General features: G+C 54.0%; 3 protein-coding genes across 4 annotated transcripts; 1 reads left to right on the forward strand and 2 right to left on the reverse strand.

Annotated features, from left to right (window-relative positions):
* Nucleotides 1-639: 639 nt before the first annotated feature.
* Ly6g6d (lymphocyte antigen 6 family member G6D) lies at nt 640-2,871 on the reverse strand. 2 transcript variants are annotated; one of them, XM_063239177.1, is made up of 3 exons: nt 2,653-2,871; nt 2,242-2,385; nt 640-967 (listed from the first exon to the last, which is right to left on the reverse strand). In XM_063239177.1, exons 2-3 carry the CDS (start codon nt 2,375-2,377, stop codon nt 750-752), a joined length of 354 nt encoding a protein of 117 aa, XP_063095247.1. In that variant the 5' UTR covers nt 2,378-2,385; nt 2,653-2,871; the 3' UTR covers nt 640-749. The 2 variants fall into 2 exon arrangements, with proteins under 2 accessions (XP_063095247.1, XP_005005530.1); XM_005005473.4 differs by lacking the exon at nt 2,653-2,871 and adding an exon at nt 2,464-2,581.
* Nucleotides 2,872-4,455: 1,584 nt separating this feature from the next.
* LOC100731118 (lymphocyte antigen 6G6e-like) lies at nt 4,456-6,196 on the forward strand. The gene is made up of 3 exons (XM_003473752.5): nt 4,456-4,773; nt 5,320-5,445; nt 5,535-6,196. Exons 1-3 carry the CDS (start codon nt 4,563-4,565, stop codon nt 5,756-5,758), a joined length of 561 nt encoding a protein of 186 aa, XP_003473800.2. The 5' UTR covers nt 4,456-4,562; the 3' UTR covers nt 5,759-6,196.
* Nucleotides 6,197-7,197: 1,001 nt separating this feature from the next.
* Nucleotides 7,198-11,358, reverse strand: Ly6g6f (lymphocyte antigen 6 family member G6F). Its single transcript, XM_023566730.2, has 6 exons — nt 10,494-11,358; nt 9,569-9,886; nt 9,228-9,491; nt 7,840-7,995; nt 7,674-7,740; nt 7,198-7,525 (listed from the first exon to the last, which is right to left on the reverse strand). Exons 1-6 carry the CDS (start codon nt 10,861-10,863, stop codon nt 7,501-7,503), a joined length of 1,200 nt encoding a protein of 399 aa, XP_023422498.2. The 5' UTR covers nt 10,864-11,358; the 3' UTR covers nt 7,198-7,500.

Consider the following 11,358-nt stretch of genomic DNA (forward strand, 5'->3'; position numbering starts at 1 on the left):
GGGTATTTCTCTGGGAGACTGGGCTGGGAAAAGCAGGAACAGGTTTTTCAGGCCTCCCTTCTCCCTCCCAATGTCTGGGGATGGCACACTGGCCCCACTGTTTGGAGCAACAAGTCTTTCCTAAACCAAGGCACGCCCCTGGTATTCTGCCAAGAAGGAGGTACAACCTGGCTTGAGGCTCTCCAGAAAGTGTAGACGGGGCAGGGCCTGGGACCTGCCTTCCCTAGTGCCTCAAGTAAGAGTCGGAGGCCATCCTGGGCCTGGTTACTAACCAGGGTGCCCAGGCAGCCTGCCTATCTCGGGGCTGACATTTCCTTTCTCCGTTCACAACAGTCCGACCAAGAGCCAGGTTGCAAAGGGGGTAAAAAGGGGCAAACGCAGCCAACCAGGCTCCTGGGCTCCTGGTGCCCCATCCAGGCTGGACCTGCCCTCCTTGCAGGAGTCTCCCTAGCGATGCATTCCTGGGGTCACTGTAGGCAGACCCATCCTCATCCTTGGGAGGTCTTGTTTGAGTGAGCCCTTGTACCTGTGTCCACTGACGGACTGGGAACCCCCAAACTAGAAGCCAGAAACCCTCATGTTACTCCATTAGCAATCCCATCCACAAGAGAGCGATGGAGTTTTTCCAGCCAGCCGAGGAAGAGTTGATGGATTTTAATGGCTCACAGAGGAGTGCTCATCTGCTTCTTGTAGATGCTCAGAGCACGCCTCTGCCCTTGCTCCTGCCCCTGCCCCCGGCCCTGAGCCTGCTACCCGCTCCACAGTCCTGCCAAAAGCCACGTCAGGGTGGTGACTGCTGCCGCCAGGATGCCCGCGGGGGCCAGGGTGCTCGGCACGGCGCTGTTGCACAGGTCCCCCACGCAGCAGTCCCTGTGGGTTGTGTAAGTCACGTCTCCCACCGACTCTGTTTCCACCTGATTGCAGCGATGGATGGCCACGCAGGCTGGCTGGTGCAGTCTCAAGGTCACTGAGGGGGAGAGAGAGAGAGAGAGAGAGAGAGAGAGAGAGAGAGAATGAGGGGCTTGGGTGGTGTTCCTGCCTAACATACTCAGCATCAGGCTCATCATAGGAAAATGGTAGATGAATCTAAACCAAGGAGCAGTCTACAAAATAACCTAACATAAAGGGAAATTTAATTGTATTAAAATATTCATTATCAAAATAATCTGGTACATTTGCTACAGCAAGAAAGTAAGTCTAGCCTATTTTGGCACTCTTCTCTCTGTGGGACAGATTGATACATAGAGTTAGGGTGAAAAATAAACGATGAAATAGCTGGGTGTGGTGGCACATGCCTGTAATCCCAGCACTCAGGAGGCTGAGGCAGGAGGATGACCTCAAACTCGAGGCCAGCCAAGGCTACACAGTGAGCTCAAGGCCAGCCTGAACTACATAGCGAAACCCTGTCTCAAAAAACAAAAAAATAAAAATAACATATGAAATAATCTACCAGGATTCTTCAAAAGCGTCCAGGTTAGCTGGGCATGGAGATGCTGAGCTCTAATCAGAGCCTTCTGGGAGGCAAAGGCAGGGGATTTCAAGTTTGAACCCAATGTGGGCAATTTAGCAATTTAGAGAGATCTTATCTCAAAAGATAAAAAAGGACAGAGTGCAAAGGCTTGCGTGCAATTCCCAGTGCTGTCAAAAATAAATAATAAATGTGTCAAGGTCACAAAACACAGAGCACTCGAACAGCGTGGGACAGGCTAACGAGCCAGGAAAGCTAAAAGGTAGGTGGCATCCTGGTTTCTGTCTGGAGCCGGAAGCCGGCCAGGAGTGGAACAACTGGTTCAGCCCAAAAGTCAGGATTCCTGGGTAACACTGTCCGTGCTATTTTCTGCTTTTCACAATTGCTCTACAGGTGTGCGAGACATTAGCATTCAGCGAAGCTGGGTGAAGTTCATATTCTCTGTCCTACTTTTGCAACTTTTCTGCCAACCCAATATGATTTCAAAATACACGCACGCACGTACGCGTGCACTCACGCACACCTATTCTTTCCGATCCTTGGCCAATGCCTGAAAGCTGGGGTTTGATTTTTCTCTGTGAGCCACCAAGCCCCCAGGATCCCCTTGGAACGCAGAGGAGGAGCCCGGGCTGCTCAGGGGCGCTGGCCCGGTCTGATGCGTACAAACTGCGCCAAGGCCACAGAGGCCCATCTGCCTGGCACCAGACCGAGCCTGGCAGGCTCCGGGAGCCCGCGGAGCGCGCGGAGGCCGGACGGGGAGGGGGCGCACTCACGGTTCAGCTTGCTCTGCGCCAGGCCGGCCTGCGGGGCGCGCTCCAGGAAGCCGCAGCGCTCGCCCTCGCCGCAGGTGATCACGCTGTGCGCGCAGCCGCCACTCGGGCCTGCGCCTCCGCAGTCGTAGCACCGCATGCGGATCCCTGCGGAGAAAGGGTTCGCTGGACCCGGTGCTCAGAGGCCGTGGATCAGCCTCCGGTCGGGACGGGCCTCCGGCTTACCCAGGGCAGTGCCCAATAGGGCGCAAAGCAAGATGCCCACGCGTCCACCTCGGGGGCTCATCGCGTCCGCCTGGGTGCTCTGCGCCTGTCCCTCCCGCCCACCCCCCTGCCGCCCCGCGCGGCCAGCCTTATATCCCCCTAGCCCTGGGCTTTATGGGGCCCATAAAAAGACTGGAAAGAGTCCCTCACCCCCGGCCGGCGCGGGGGCCCCAGTGAGGACGGGGTGGGGCCCCCGGGTGCTCTGGCATCCCTGAAGCCCAGCACCTCCATCCTCCGCGGGGATTCAGACCCTCCCGGAGCTCCCGCCGGCTCCTGGGACCTCAGCCAGGCTCCTCGAGGTGTCTCCTGCCGAGCCCACATCTGCGGAAAGCTGTATTTTCTTTATGTACTTCAGCCAGAAGGATGGGTCCCTCCACACTGAAGTGGCTGTGAAAACCCACATCTTCCGCTAACTCTAAAATTAAATAGTTTAGCAAAAATGAAAAGCGATGCCCACTCTTCTCACTGAGTCGTTGGGAACTGAGTTATTTTCCACAGAACTATTTCACTGAAATATAATAGGTTTATGGTTTTTATGAAGGGAATCAACCAATGCCTTTCTAAAATGTCCTGGTCTTGTTTCTAATATAGTAAATACTTATCAAACCTTTTATCGTCTTCCGTAATTTTTGAGGGTAAGAGAGCTGGGCGTGATGGAGCAGGCCTGTCATCTCAGCTACCCAGGAAGCTGAGCGAAGAGGATCTGGAGTCTGAGGCCAGCCTGCAGAGTCCAGCAAGACCTTGCCTCAAAATCAAAATGAAAAGCTGGGGATTTAGCTCAATGGTGCAGCACCTGCCTGGCAAGCATGAGGTGCTGACTTTGACTCCTGATACCAGTAAATAAATAAATAAATAAATAAATAAATAAATAAAATAAAAACGAAATATTTAAAAAGACTAGGGTCTAGCTCAATGTTTGGGCCCTTGCCTAATTTGTGTGACATCCTAGATTCAATCTTCACTTCTGAAGGGAGAGGGAGAGAAAAAGAAAGACATAAAAGAAAGGCAGGAAAAAAAGAAAGAAAGAAAGAATATTCTGAGATGAAATTTTTTTGTTTTTTTAAAATCTTTTTATTGGTACCAGGGATTGAACTCACGACCGCCTGCTTGCAAGGCAGGTGCTTATGCCGCTGAACTAAATCCCCAGCCCTTTGAGATGGAACTTTTGAAAACTGCTGTTATAGCCCGACCTGCTGGTACACTCCTGTAATCCCAGCACTTGGGAGGCTGAAGCAGGAGGATCATTTCAAGTTTGAGACCAGCCTGGGCTACAAAATGAGCTCAAGGCCCACCTGAACTGCACAGCAAACCCTGTCTCAAAAAGACAACAACAACAAAACAAAAAACGAACAACAAGAATCTGCTGCTAGGTGAACACCTGTCTCTTTCTAGTCTGACTCCTCCAAGTCAGGCACTTTCTGTGTGTGAGATTCTGTGAATGGGTCCCAGGGCCTCAGCAATGCTAGGCAAGCGCTCCATTGCTATCCCCAGCCTTGTCCCCAATCTCTGAAATGCCAGTCTTGCAGTCTGTGCCTTGCACGCCCCCTGCCCCCAATGCTATCCACTCCTTCCTTACTACCTGAGTCTTCCTCAGAGCAAACACATCCATCGGCCAGGCCTCCAAGGTAGTAAAGCCTGAGGATAATTATGGGGTAGGAATGTTGAGGCTTGGGGGGATCAAAGGGATGTGAAGCTGGGTGGGGGCGGCCCCTCCACAGCTGGGCCTTGTGGGTGGGGCCAGGGGGTGGCTTGCTGGGATGGCTGGTTCCCCACTCAAAGGCCACACTCCCAGACTTGAGATTTAGGCCAGCGCTGTTTGGGAGCGATGGGGGGGGGGGGTGTCAGAGAAAACAAAACAAAGAGCGGGAAGCAGCTGGAGACCAGAGGGAGGCAGTGGGAGCAGAGTAGGAGCCAGGGCAACAGATGCAGCTCAGGAGCTGCAGAGCGCTGAGTTGGACAGGGAAAAGACCCTGCAGGGAAGGGCAGGGAGGGTGTGAGAGACGGGAAAAGAGGGGTGCAGGAGCAGAAGGCCGGCCCTGTGAGTCACACTGGAGAGTGAGATGAGTTCTGGCATTGATCCACCCCCAGATTCTCTCCCTAGGTGTGTTTGTGTGCCGTTCTCTCCTGTCATGCTCAGATGCGCTCAGAGGATCTGGCTGGGCTGGGCTCAGGGTGCAGCTCAAATTCCCCAGGCTCCCGGCAGTAGCCATCCTGCCATGGGTGCCTGCAGTGCCGCCGTCCTGTGCCTGCTGTTCTTCTGTGGGGCCCTGGGTAAGGGCGGATGGGGAATGGGCCTGGCCAGAGGAGCTATAGGGCTGGACGGGCCCGGGAGCCAGGTGGCCAGGCCAGGTGGAGAGTGGGGACTCTGAGGACTGGCTAGCTCCACCGGAGATCCACTGTCTCTGTGTCTTTGAGCCCCCCCCCCCCCATCTTCCTCTTATCTCCCCTAGAGCTTCTGCCTTCTGCGCTGGGCCCCTCAAAGTCAATGCCTGTTTTGTCATCTGCATCTGGCACCATCACCTTCTCCCTTCCCTCCCTTCCCTCCCTTCCCTCCCTTCCCTCCCTTCCCTTCCCTTCCCTCCCCTCCCCTCCCTGGTCGCTGTTTCTGTCTCTCACTGCTTGTCTCAGGTTCTTTTGGCTTCTGCTCCTGTCTGTCTGCTGCTCTCACGCCCTGTTTGGCTCTCGCCTCTGCCTGTTTCTTTGACGTCCCCTGCCTGGTTCCGACTCCCTCTGCCTCTGTTTCTCGGCTTCCCTAGTCTCTGTCCATGTGGCCTGCGCCTCTCCCCTCCTCTTGCCGTGATTCCTGTTGTCCCACAGGCCTCACCATCCCACCTGCCCCCGCTCGGCTCCGCTGTTACACCTGCAGCTTTGCCAAGCCCTGCAACCCTGTTCCCGTGGAGTGTCAGGGTGACGAGGCTTGTGGCATCAGCATCGGCACCTCAGGTAGGACACTGACCCGATGGCCACTCTCCAGCTGGCCCCATGTCTGTCCATCTCTGCGTGCTGCCTCACATTCCTCCTTTGTCCCACAGACCAGAATGAGGTCATCGAGCGGAAAGGCTGCCTCCCAAGGGTCCAGTGCCCTCTGCCCGGCAATGCCACCTACTGGTCTCACTCCTACATGCTGCGCCATCAGTGCTGTGAACAGGACTTGTGCAACATGGCCACCGCAACCCAGCAGCTCCCCAGCCTTCTGCTTGCCACCCTGGTCCTCCTGGTGACCAGCTTCACCTGGGGTGGCCGCCTCCTCCGCTAGCCTCACGTGTCTCTGCAGCCCTCGAGGCAGGGCCTGCGACCCCGGCACAGACACATGAGATTTTCCCAAGAACCTGATTTTGTATGAAGACTTCAGACTCCTGGGCCCAACAGCCCTGCAGAGTCCTGTGGGCACTGCTCAGGCCTCAGCGGGTATCTGCCCAGAACCAGCCCCCAAAGGAACCCTCTCTCTGTCTTTTCTAGTTGCCTGGTACTGGTGTCCTATCTCAGTCCTGGGTCCCTGGCAAGGTAGCCACTTTGATGAGGGTGTGGGTCACTGGCAAGAGGGTAGAAGGGGCACTAGGAATTGTGACGAGGAGATTCTGGCTGGGAAAGATGTAACTTGGTAAACTGGGAACTCAGGAAGGAGGGACTCAGCTTGGGAGCTATAAAAAGTAGATTTAATAAAAGGGCCATCTGGGAGCCTGGTGACACCGTAGTATATATATGTGTGTTCATGTGTATGTGAGTGTGCACATGTATGTGCAAATGTGCTCTCTGAGAATGAGCTACAGTTGCTTGGTGGGTTGGGCTGAACCACTGGCACCAGAAGCGTGTACCCCCTCATTTTTCCAGCTGTATCATTCATGCCAATGTCTTAGCTTATGCCACTGCATAAGCTTCAGGCGAGATTTCCGAGAAAGCTCTTCTTCAGCGAGGCCCAAGCTAGAGCCAAGACTCTGATGGCTGCCTGGCAGAGCTGCCTGCGATAAGGCTGTGACCGGAGCCCAGCTCACTTCTCCCTGAGAGTGGAGGTGGCCGCATTGGGAACACCGAGGTCCTTCTCCACCCCACTGGCCTGGACTTGGCTGGGGCTCCACACAGCTCACCAGAGAGCACAATGGGGCAGCCTCTGTGGACACAGAGAACAGCGTGACCTCTGGGCACGGGGTGGGGGTGCCCCAGGACTTGGGGACCATAGGCTGCTCATGCCCTGGATACCACGAGGGAACACTGCAGGGAAGCATGTGTGCCCCGGATAAGGAAGGTGTCAGGGTGGGGGCAGTACAAGTGCCCGCATTCTGACTTGGGTCCCTCTGCCTCCGTCTGAGGAAGTCTGGGGGCTGATTAGACTGCTGGTTCCTCCAGGCTTCTCCCCTTCAGCAGAGGAAGCTCTGACTTAGTGTGGAGGCGGCCTGCTCGCCTCTCATTTTCTCTGTCCTGCAGTTTTCTGGAGCGTGCTTCTGTTGTTCTCAGTCTCTGTCCATCTCCTTCCTCTGACTTCAGCTTCTTCCCTTGCTTGTTCCTCAGTTTCCCCCATGTGTCCTTAGGTCTCCGTGTGATTGTTACTTTCTATTGTCCAAATATCTGGATTAGGGCCAGGGATACAGTTCAGTGGCATAAGGTCTGCCTGGCAAGTACAAGGTCCTGAGTTCAATTCCCGGTACCCAAAACACAAAAAACAAAACAAAACAAAACAAAATAAACCAAATATCTGGGTTTATTTGTCTCTTTGCTGCCCACCCCATCCTTTCTTACTCCAACAACTAGCCCAGGTTCCCCTCAATTTCACAGTTCTTCATGCTCAGCCCTCCACTGGCCACTTCAAGACAGGAGACCACACTTTTTTGTGACAACATGGAACAATGCAACTCCTTTCCTTTAGCTCCCCTCCCATCCCCCATACAGCTTGGTGGCTGGCAAGGCCAGCTGGACAGAAAGCCCCTCCCCTCCTGAGTCCTCTATGTGCCAGATGGCCGGGAACCAGCAGGTCACACTTCCCAGCAGCAGATGTCGCCAAGATCATCTGGTCTTGTGGGCAGGTGGGCTGTGGGTTTGCAAAACAGAGAATCAGATTAAGGAAAGCTCCCCCGCCTTCTCGGGAACCAGGCCCCCACCCACTATCCAGCACCAGCATCTGCTCTCCCATCCCCGGGCCCTCTGGGATTTAAGCCTCTGTCTCTTTTGTTCCTTACCAGAGGCAGGCCAAGTGGATGTTCTCATAGACCTGGATTTCGGGTTTGAATGGAGGGACTGAGGTGTCTGGGGAGAAGAGAAGTTAGCAGAGGAGGCAGAGCTGGGCTCCTCACCACCCCTCCCTCAGGGAGGACAAGGCAGGGGCAAGCGGTGAGAGGGGCTCACCTGGGCCCTGGCCCCCCTGGGCCCTCCGCCTCCAGAGCACGATGCTGAGGGTCAGGATGGTGAATCCCTGGCCCACCGTGAGCAGCAGCATCAGGATCCGGGGCACATCCCAGCGGGCAGGAGGGGCACAGAGGGTGGGAGGTGGATCTGTGGGGGCTGTAATAAGAGCAAGACAGGGGCACCAAGGAGGCAGAAGGGGGCTGACCCTGTACCCCAGAGAGAAGCTTCACCAGTCTAGGAGGCCCTTGCTGCAGAAGACTTCATGTGCTTCCCTGCCCCCCAATATCTACTACCCGCCTTTGATGCTTTCCAGGATCCCCCCACCCCCCAACCTCCTACACCAACATCAGGAGAGAAGGGTGGTGCGGTCCTGCCGCAGAAGGACAGCTAACTCCAGAGCACAGCTCGGCCACAGCTGCTCGGCCACGGCTGTAATTCGCTTTTGCAGAAAAAATAAAGTGGTTCCCACATGTTTATTCCTCCATTCACTCCTGCTCTAAGCGCTGCTTGGTCTCTCAGGTGCCAGGCACTTCAGTGGGGAGGATGTAGAGGGCAATACCCCGCCTGCCCTTCCTCTGGCCTGAGTTTGGTCCTCTGCACTGTCTGTAGGAGGGTTAGTGTGGGCCCCATAAGCATGTCTTCTGGTGTACAGCTTTTTTTCCTACTGGAGATTGAACCCAGGGCCTTCACACTTAGCTTCATCCTCAGCCATTTTATTTTTTATTTTGAGACAAAGTCTTGCTAAATTACCTATGCCAGGCTCAAATTTGTGATCTTTTTGCCTCAGCCTCCTAAGTGCTGGGATACAGACATGCCCCTCCATTCTGGTACTATCATGGTTTTTTCTTTTTCCTTTAAACTTCGGAACAAGTCAGATGTGGTGGTGCACACACCTGTAATCTCAGCATTTGGGAGGCTGAGGCAGAAGGATCCTTGCAAATTTGAGACCAGCCTGGGCTACAAAGTGAGTTCAAGACCAGCATAGCAAGGCTGTGTCTAAAAAACAAAACAAAACAAACAAAAAAAGCCCTGCAGAACAATTCTATCCATACATTTCCTTCTGCCTTCACACTCCACGGGCCCAAGTAACACCAGTGTATATATCCTTGGTTCAAACAACTCCTTCAGCAACCATTTTTATGTTCTTCCTCTCTGCTATGAGATATTCCACAAAAATCACAGATTGCCCTGTTTATGAACAATGATGTATTTCACTAAAGTATTCTTGACTGCTGGTCTGTTTCATCTGAAAACTGGCTTAACCAACCCCGTTTTGCTACAGACTCAGTCAGCATACGCAGCAGTCTGCTCCTCCAGGAATTACTCCCAGGCTCGCTTGGTTTATATTCTCTCGCCTCCTTTCCTCCTTGTCTCCTTCCTCAGTTTACCTGGCAGGCTGAAGCTGAGGCTTTTGTCTTGAGGCAAGAGGCAGCGGATGACTCGTGGTCTACGGCCTCTGGGCTCAGGGTGCCCCTCCCCAGGACAGACCAAGAGCAGCGCGGCCCCATCACTCCAGAAGGGCTGAGCGTGCCCTCTCACAGGCCCCTTCCCCTCCAGCCAGGCCACAGAGTCCAGACGCGTGGCAGGGACCACGGAGCACAGGAGGACAGAGCAGGAAGACCCATCCAGAGCTCTTGCGGAGAACTGGGATCCTGCGGGACAAAGGAACCCTTTGGAGCTATGCCTGGGCTTCCCCAGCCCCACAGTCCCTGACTTCCACCCCACTCACCTTTGAACACAGAGACATCGTACACCCTCCAGTTCTGGTACTCGACGTGCTGACCCTGCACCGTGCACCAGTACCGGCCGGCGTCTCCATCCTTGGACTCTTGCAGCCACAAAGAATAGTTTCCCAGGAGTTTGAGTCTGGATTCCCTTCTGGTTTGCCCAAAGTGTGGGATGTTGGTTACTTGGACTCGGGTAGTGGAGGTGCCCGCTGCAGAGCTGTGGAACCAAGACAGGAATTCGTCCCCATGTAGGATGTGTGGTAAGGGACACGGCAGCTCCATGGCTTCCCCTAAGGCCACGTAGATGGCTTGGATGTTGTCTGTAAGGAGATGGCAGTATGAGGCCAGAGACCCCCATCGCATTGAAAACCCCTACTTGACCTCTAACTCCGGCTTCCTACTCCTCTGGGGTCCCCCAGCTGGGGCTCGGGCTTGGCTAGTGAGCACATTTTTCAAGTGACAGCTACAAAAGAAAGAGGAAAGGAGTGTGTAAACATTTTCCTTCCCTCTTCTCCAGCCAGTGAGAGGATCTAAGTGCACCAGGGTAAAGGCTGACATAGTGGTCGAAGGCCCCAGTGTCTATGTATTTACTCCCTTGTTTTTCTTTTCTTTTCTTTTCTTTTTTCTTTTTCCTTTTTATCGGTACCAGGGATCGAACTCATGACTGCCTGCTTGCAAGGCAGGTGCTTATGCCGCTGAGCTAAATCCCCAGCCCCCCCCCTTGTTTTTATTTTCTACAGGAAACTGTACACAATCCTGATCCTAAGTGCCTCTGGGTCTTCCCCATTACTAGAGGCACGGAGAGGTCAGATGGGTTAAGTCTGTCCCCTTGAATCGGATCCTTGCTCTAGGCCCCTAAAGAAGAAGACCAGGCTCCCTCCCCAACCTTGCAGGTGGCTGAAGATTCTCCCACCTCCCGCTCCTTACCTACAGCAGCCCGGCAGTGGCCACACAGAAACAGAAGGAAGCTGAACAAGACGGCCATGGGGAGAGCTCGTCGCATTCGTCGCATTCTCTTGCTCCAAGACCTGGTGTTCTCAGGGAGGAAACAGAGCCCAGATAAAGGCCCACACTGCCAGGGCTGGGGCGGCTTGAGAATCCTGGGGAAGATAACACCCACTTGCATGTCGCTTGAGGGGAAGTATCCACCTTTCTGCTCCAGGGGCTGGGAAAGGACCAGGTCCTGGCTGCTCCTGCGTGGAAGAGACCCCTGCACCTCCCATGGGTCTGGAAGACGTTCTCTGGTTGCTTCCACCCCTAGGAGAGGTCGGCATGAGCCCAGGAGCTGCATCTTCATGCACAATACCGTACACACAGTCAGTGGCCCAAAAATGGTCTGGAGTGACAGGATTGCCTGGCACACTCTAGACCTCTTCAGATCCTGAGGAGTGTATTAAGCTGTTACTCAAGGTGAATTATTGGCCTAGAGGCCTGGGTTATTCACAGAATCATCCCTCTTCTCTAGGAGAATTCAAGTCTAGATCTAATGGTGTTTAATCTGTTATTTACTTCTTAAAAAGTTATTTTTGCAGTAATAGCAGTTGAATCCAGGGCATCACACATGCAAGGCAAGTGCTGTACCACTGAGGTACACATTCCCAAACTTTTATTTTTGGCCAAAGGCTATCTGAGGCACACGTGGATGATGGATCTATTCATACCACGGAACACTGGAAAACAAAGAGAATGAAGCAATCATGGTGCCTTGCAGCCAGGTAGAGAAGCCAGACACAAAGGATAAGCAGTGTGTGATTCTTTCTATAAGTATAAAAATTACCAGCTAAAATTAATC

The sequence above is a fragment of the Cavia porcellus genome, unplaced genomic scaffold, assembly GCF_034190915.1.
Source record: "Cavia porcellus strain 051 isolate PalLab524CR breed Dunkin Hartley unplaced genomic scaffold, mCavPor4.1 scaffold_28, whole genome shotgun sequence".
In the NCBI taxonomy this organism is placed as follows: domain Eukaryota; kingdom Metazoa; phylum Chordata; class Mammalia; order Rodentia; family Caviidae; genus Cavia; species Cavia porcellus.

What these genes read in the sequence shown, in the direction of transcription:
- Ly6g6d (XM_005005473.4), bottom strand. Translation starts at nt 2,524, where the DNA reads ATGAGCCCCCGAGGTGGACGCGTGGGCATCTTGCTTTGCGCCCTATTG. An exon ending in CCTATTGGGCACTGCCCTGG is followed by an intron (nt 2,386 to 2,463) that starts GTAAGCCGGAGG and finishes CTTTCTCCGCAG; the next exon opens with GGATCCGCATGCGGTGCTAC. An exon ending in GGCGCAGAGCAAGCTGAACC is followed by an intron (nt 968 to 2,241) that starts GTGAGTGCGCCC and finishes TCTCCCCCTCAG; the next exon opens with TGACCTTGAGACTGCACCAG.
- LOC100731118 (XM_003473752.5), top strand. Translation starts at nt 4,563, where the DNA reads ATGAGTTCTGGCATTGATCCACCCCCAGATTCTCTCCCTAGGTGTGTT. An exon ending in GTTCTTCTGTGGGGCCCTGG is followed by an intron (nt 4,774 to 5,319) that starts GTAAGGGCGGAT and finishes GTTGTCCCACAG; the next exon opens with GCCTCACCATCCCACCTGCC. An exon ending in CATCAGCATCGGCACCTCAG is followed by an intron (nt 5,446 to 5,534) that starts GTAGGACACTGA and finishes TTTGTCCCACAG; the next exon opens with ACCAGAATGAGGTCATCGAG.
- Ly6g6f (XM_023566730.2), bottom strand. Translation starts at nt 10,863, where the DNA reads ATGAAGATGCAGCTCCTGGGCTCATGCCGACCTCTCCTAGGGGTGGAA. An exon ending in CGATGTCTCTGTGTTCAAAG is followed by an intron (nt 9,492 to 9,568) that starts GTGAGTGGGGTG and finishes TTTGTCCCGCAG; the next exon opens with GATCCCAGTTCTCCGCAAGA. An exon ending in ATCCACTTGGCCTGCCTCTG is followed by an intron (nt 7,526 to 7,673) that starts GTAAGGAACAAA and finishes GCAAACCCACAG; the next exon opens with CCCACCTGCCCACAAGACCA.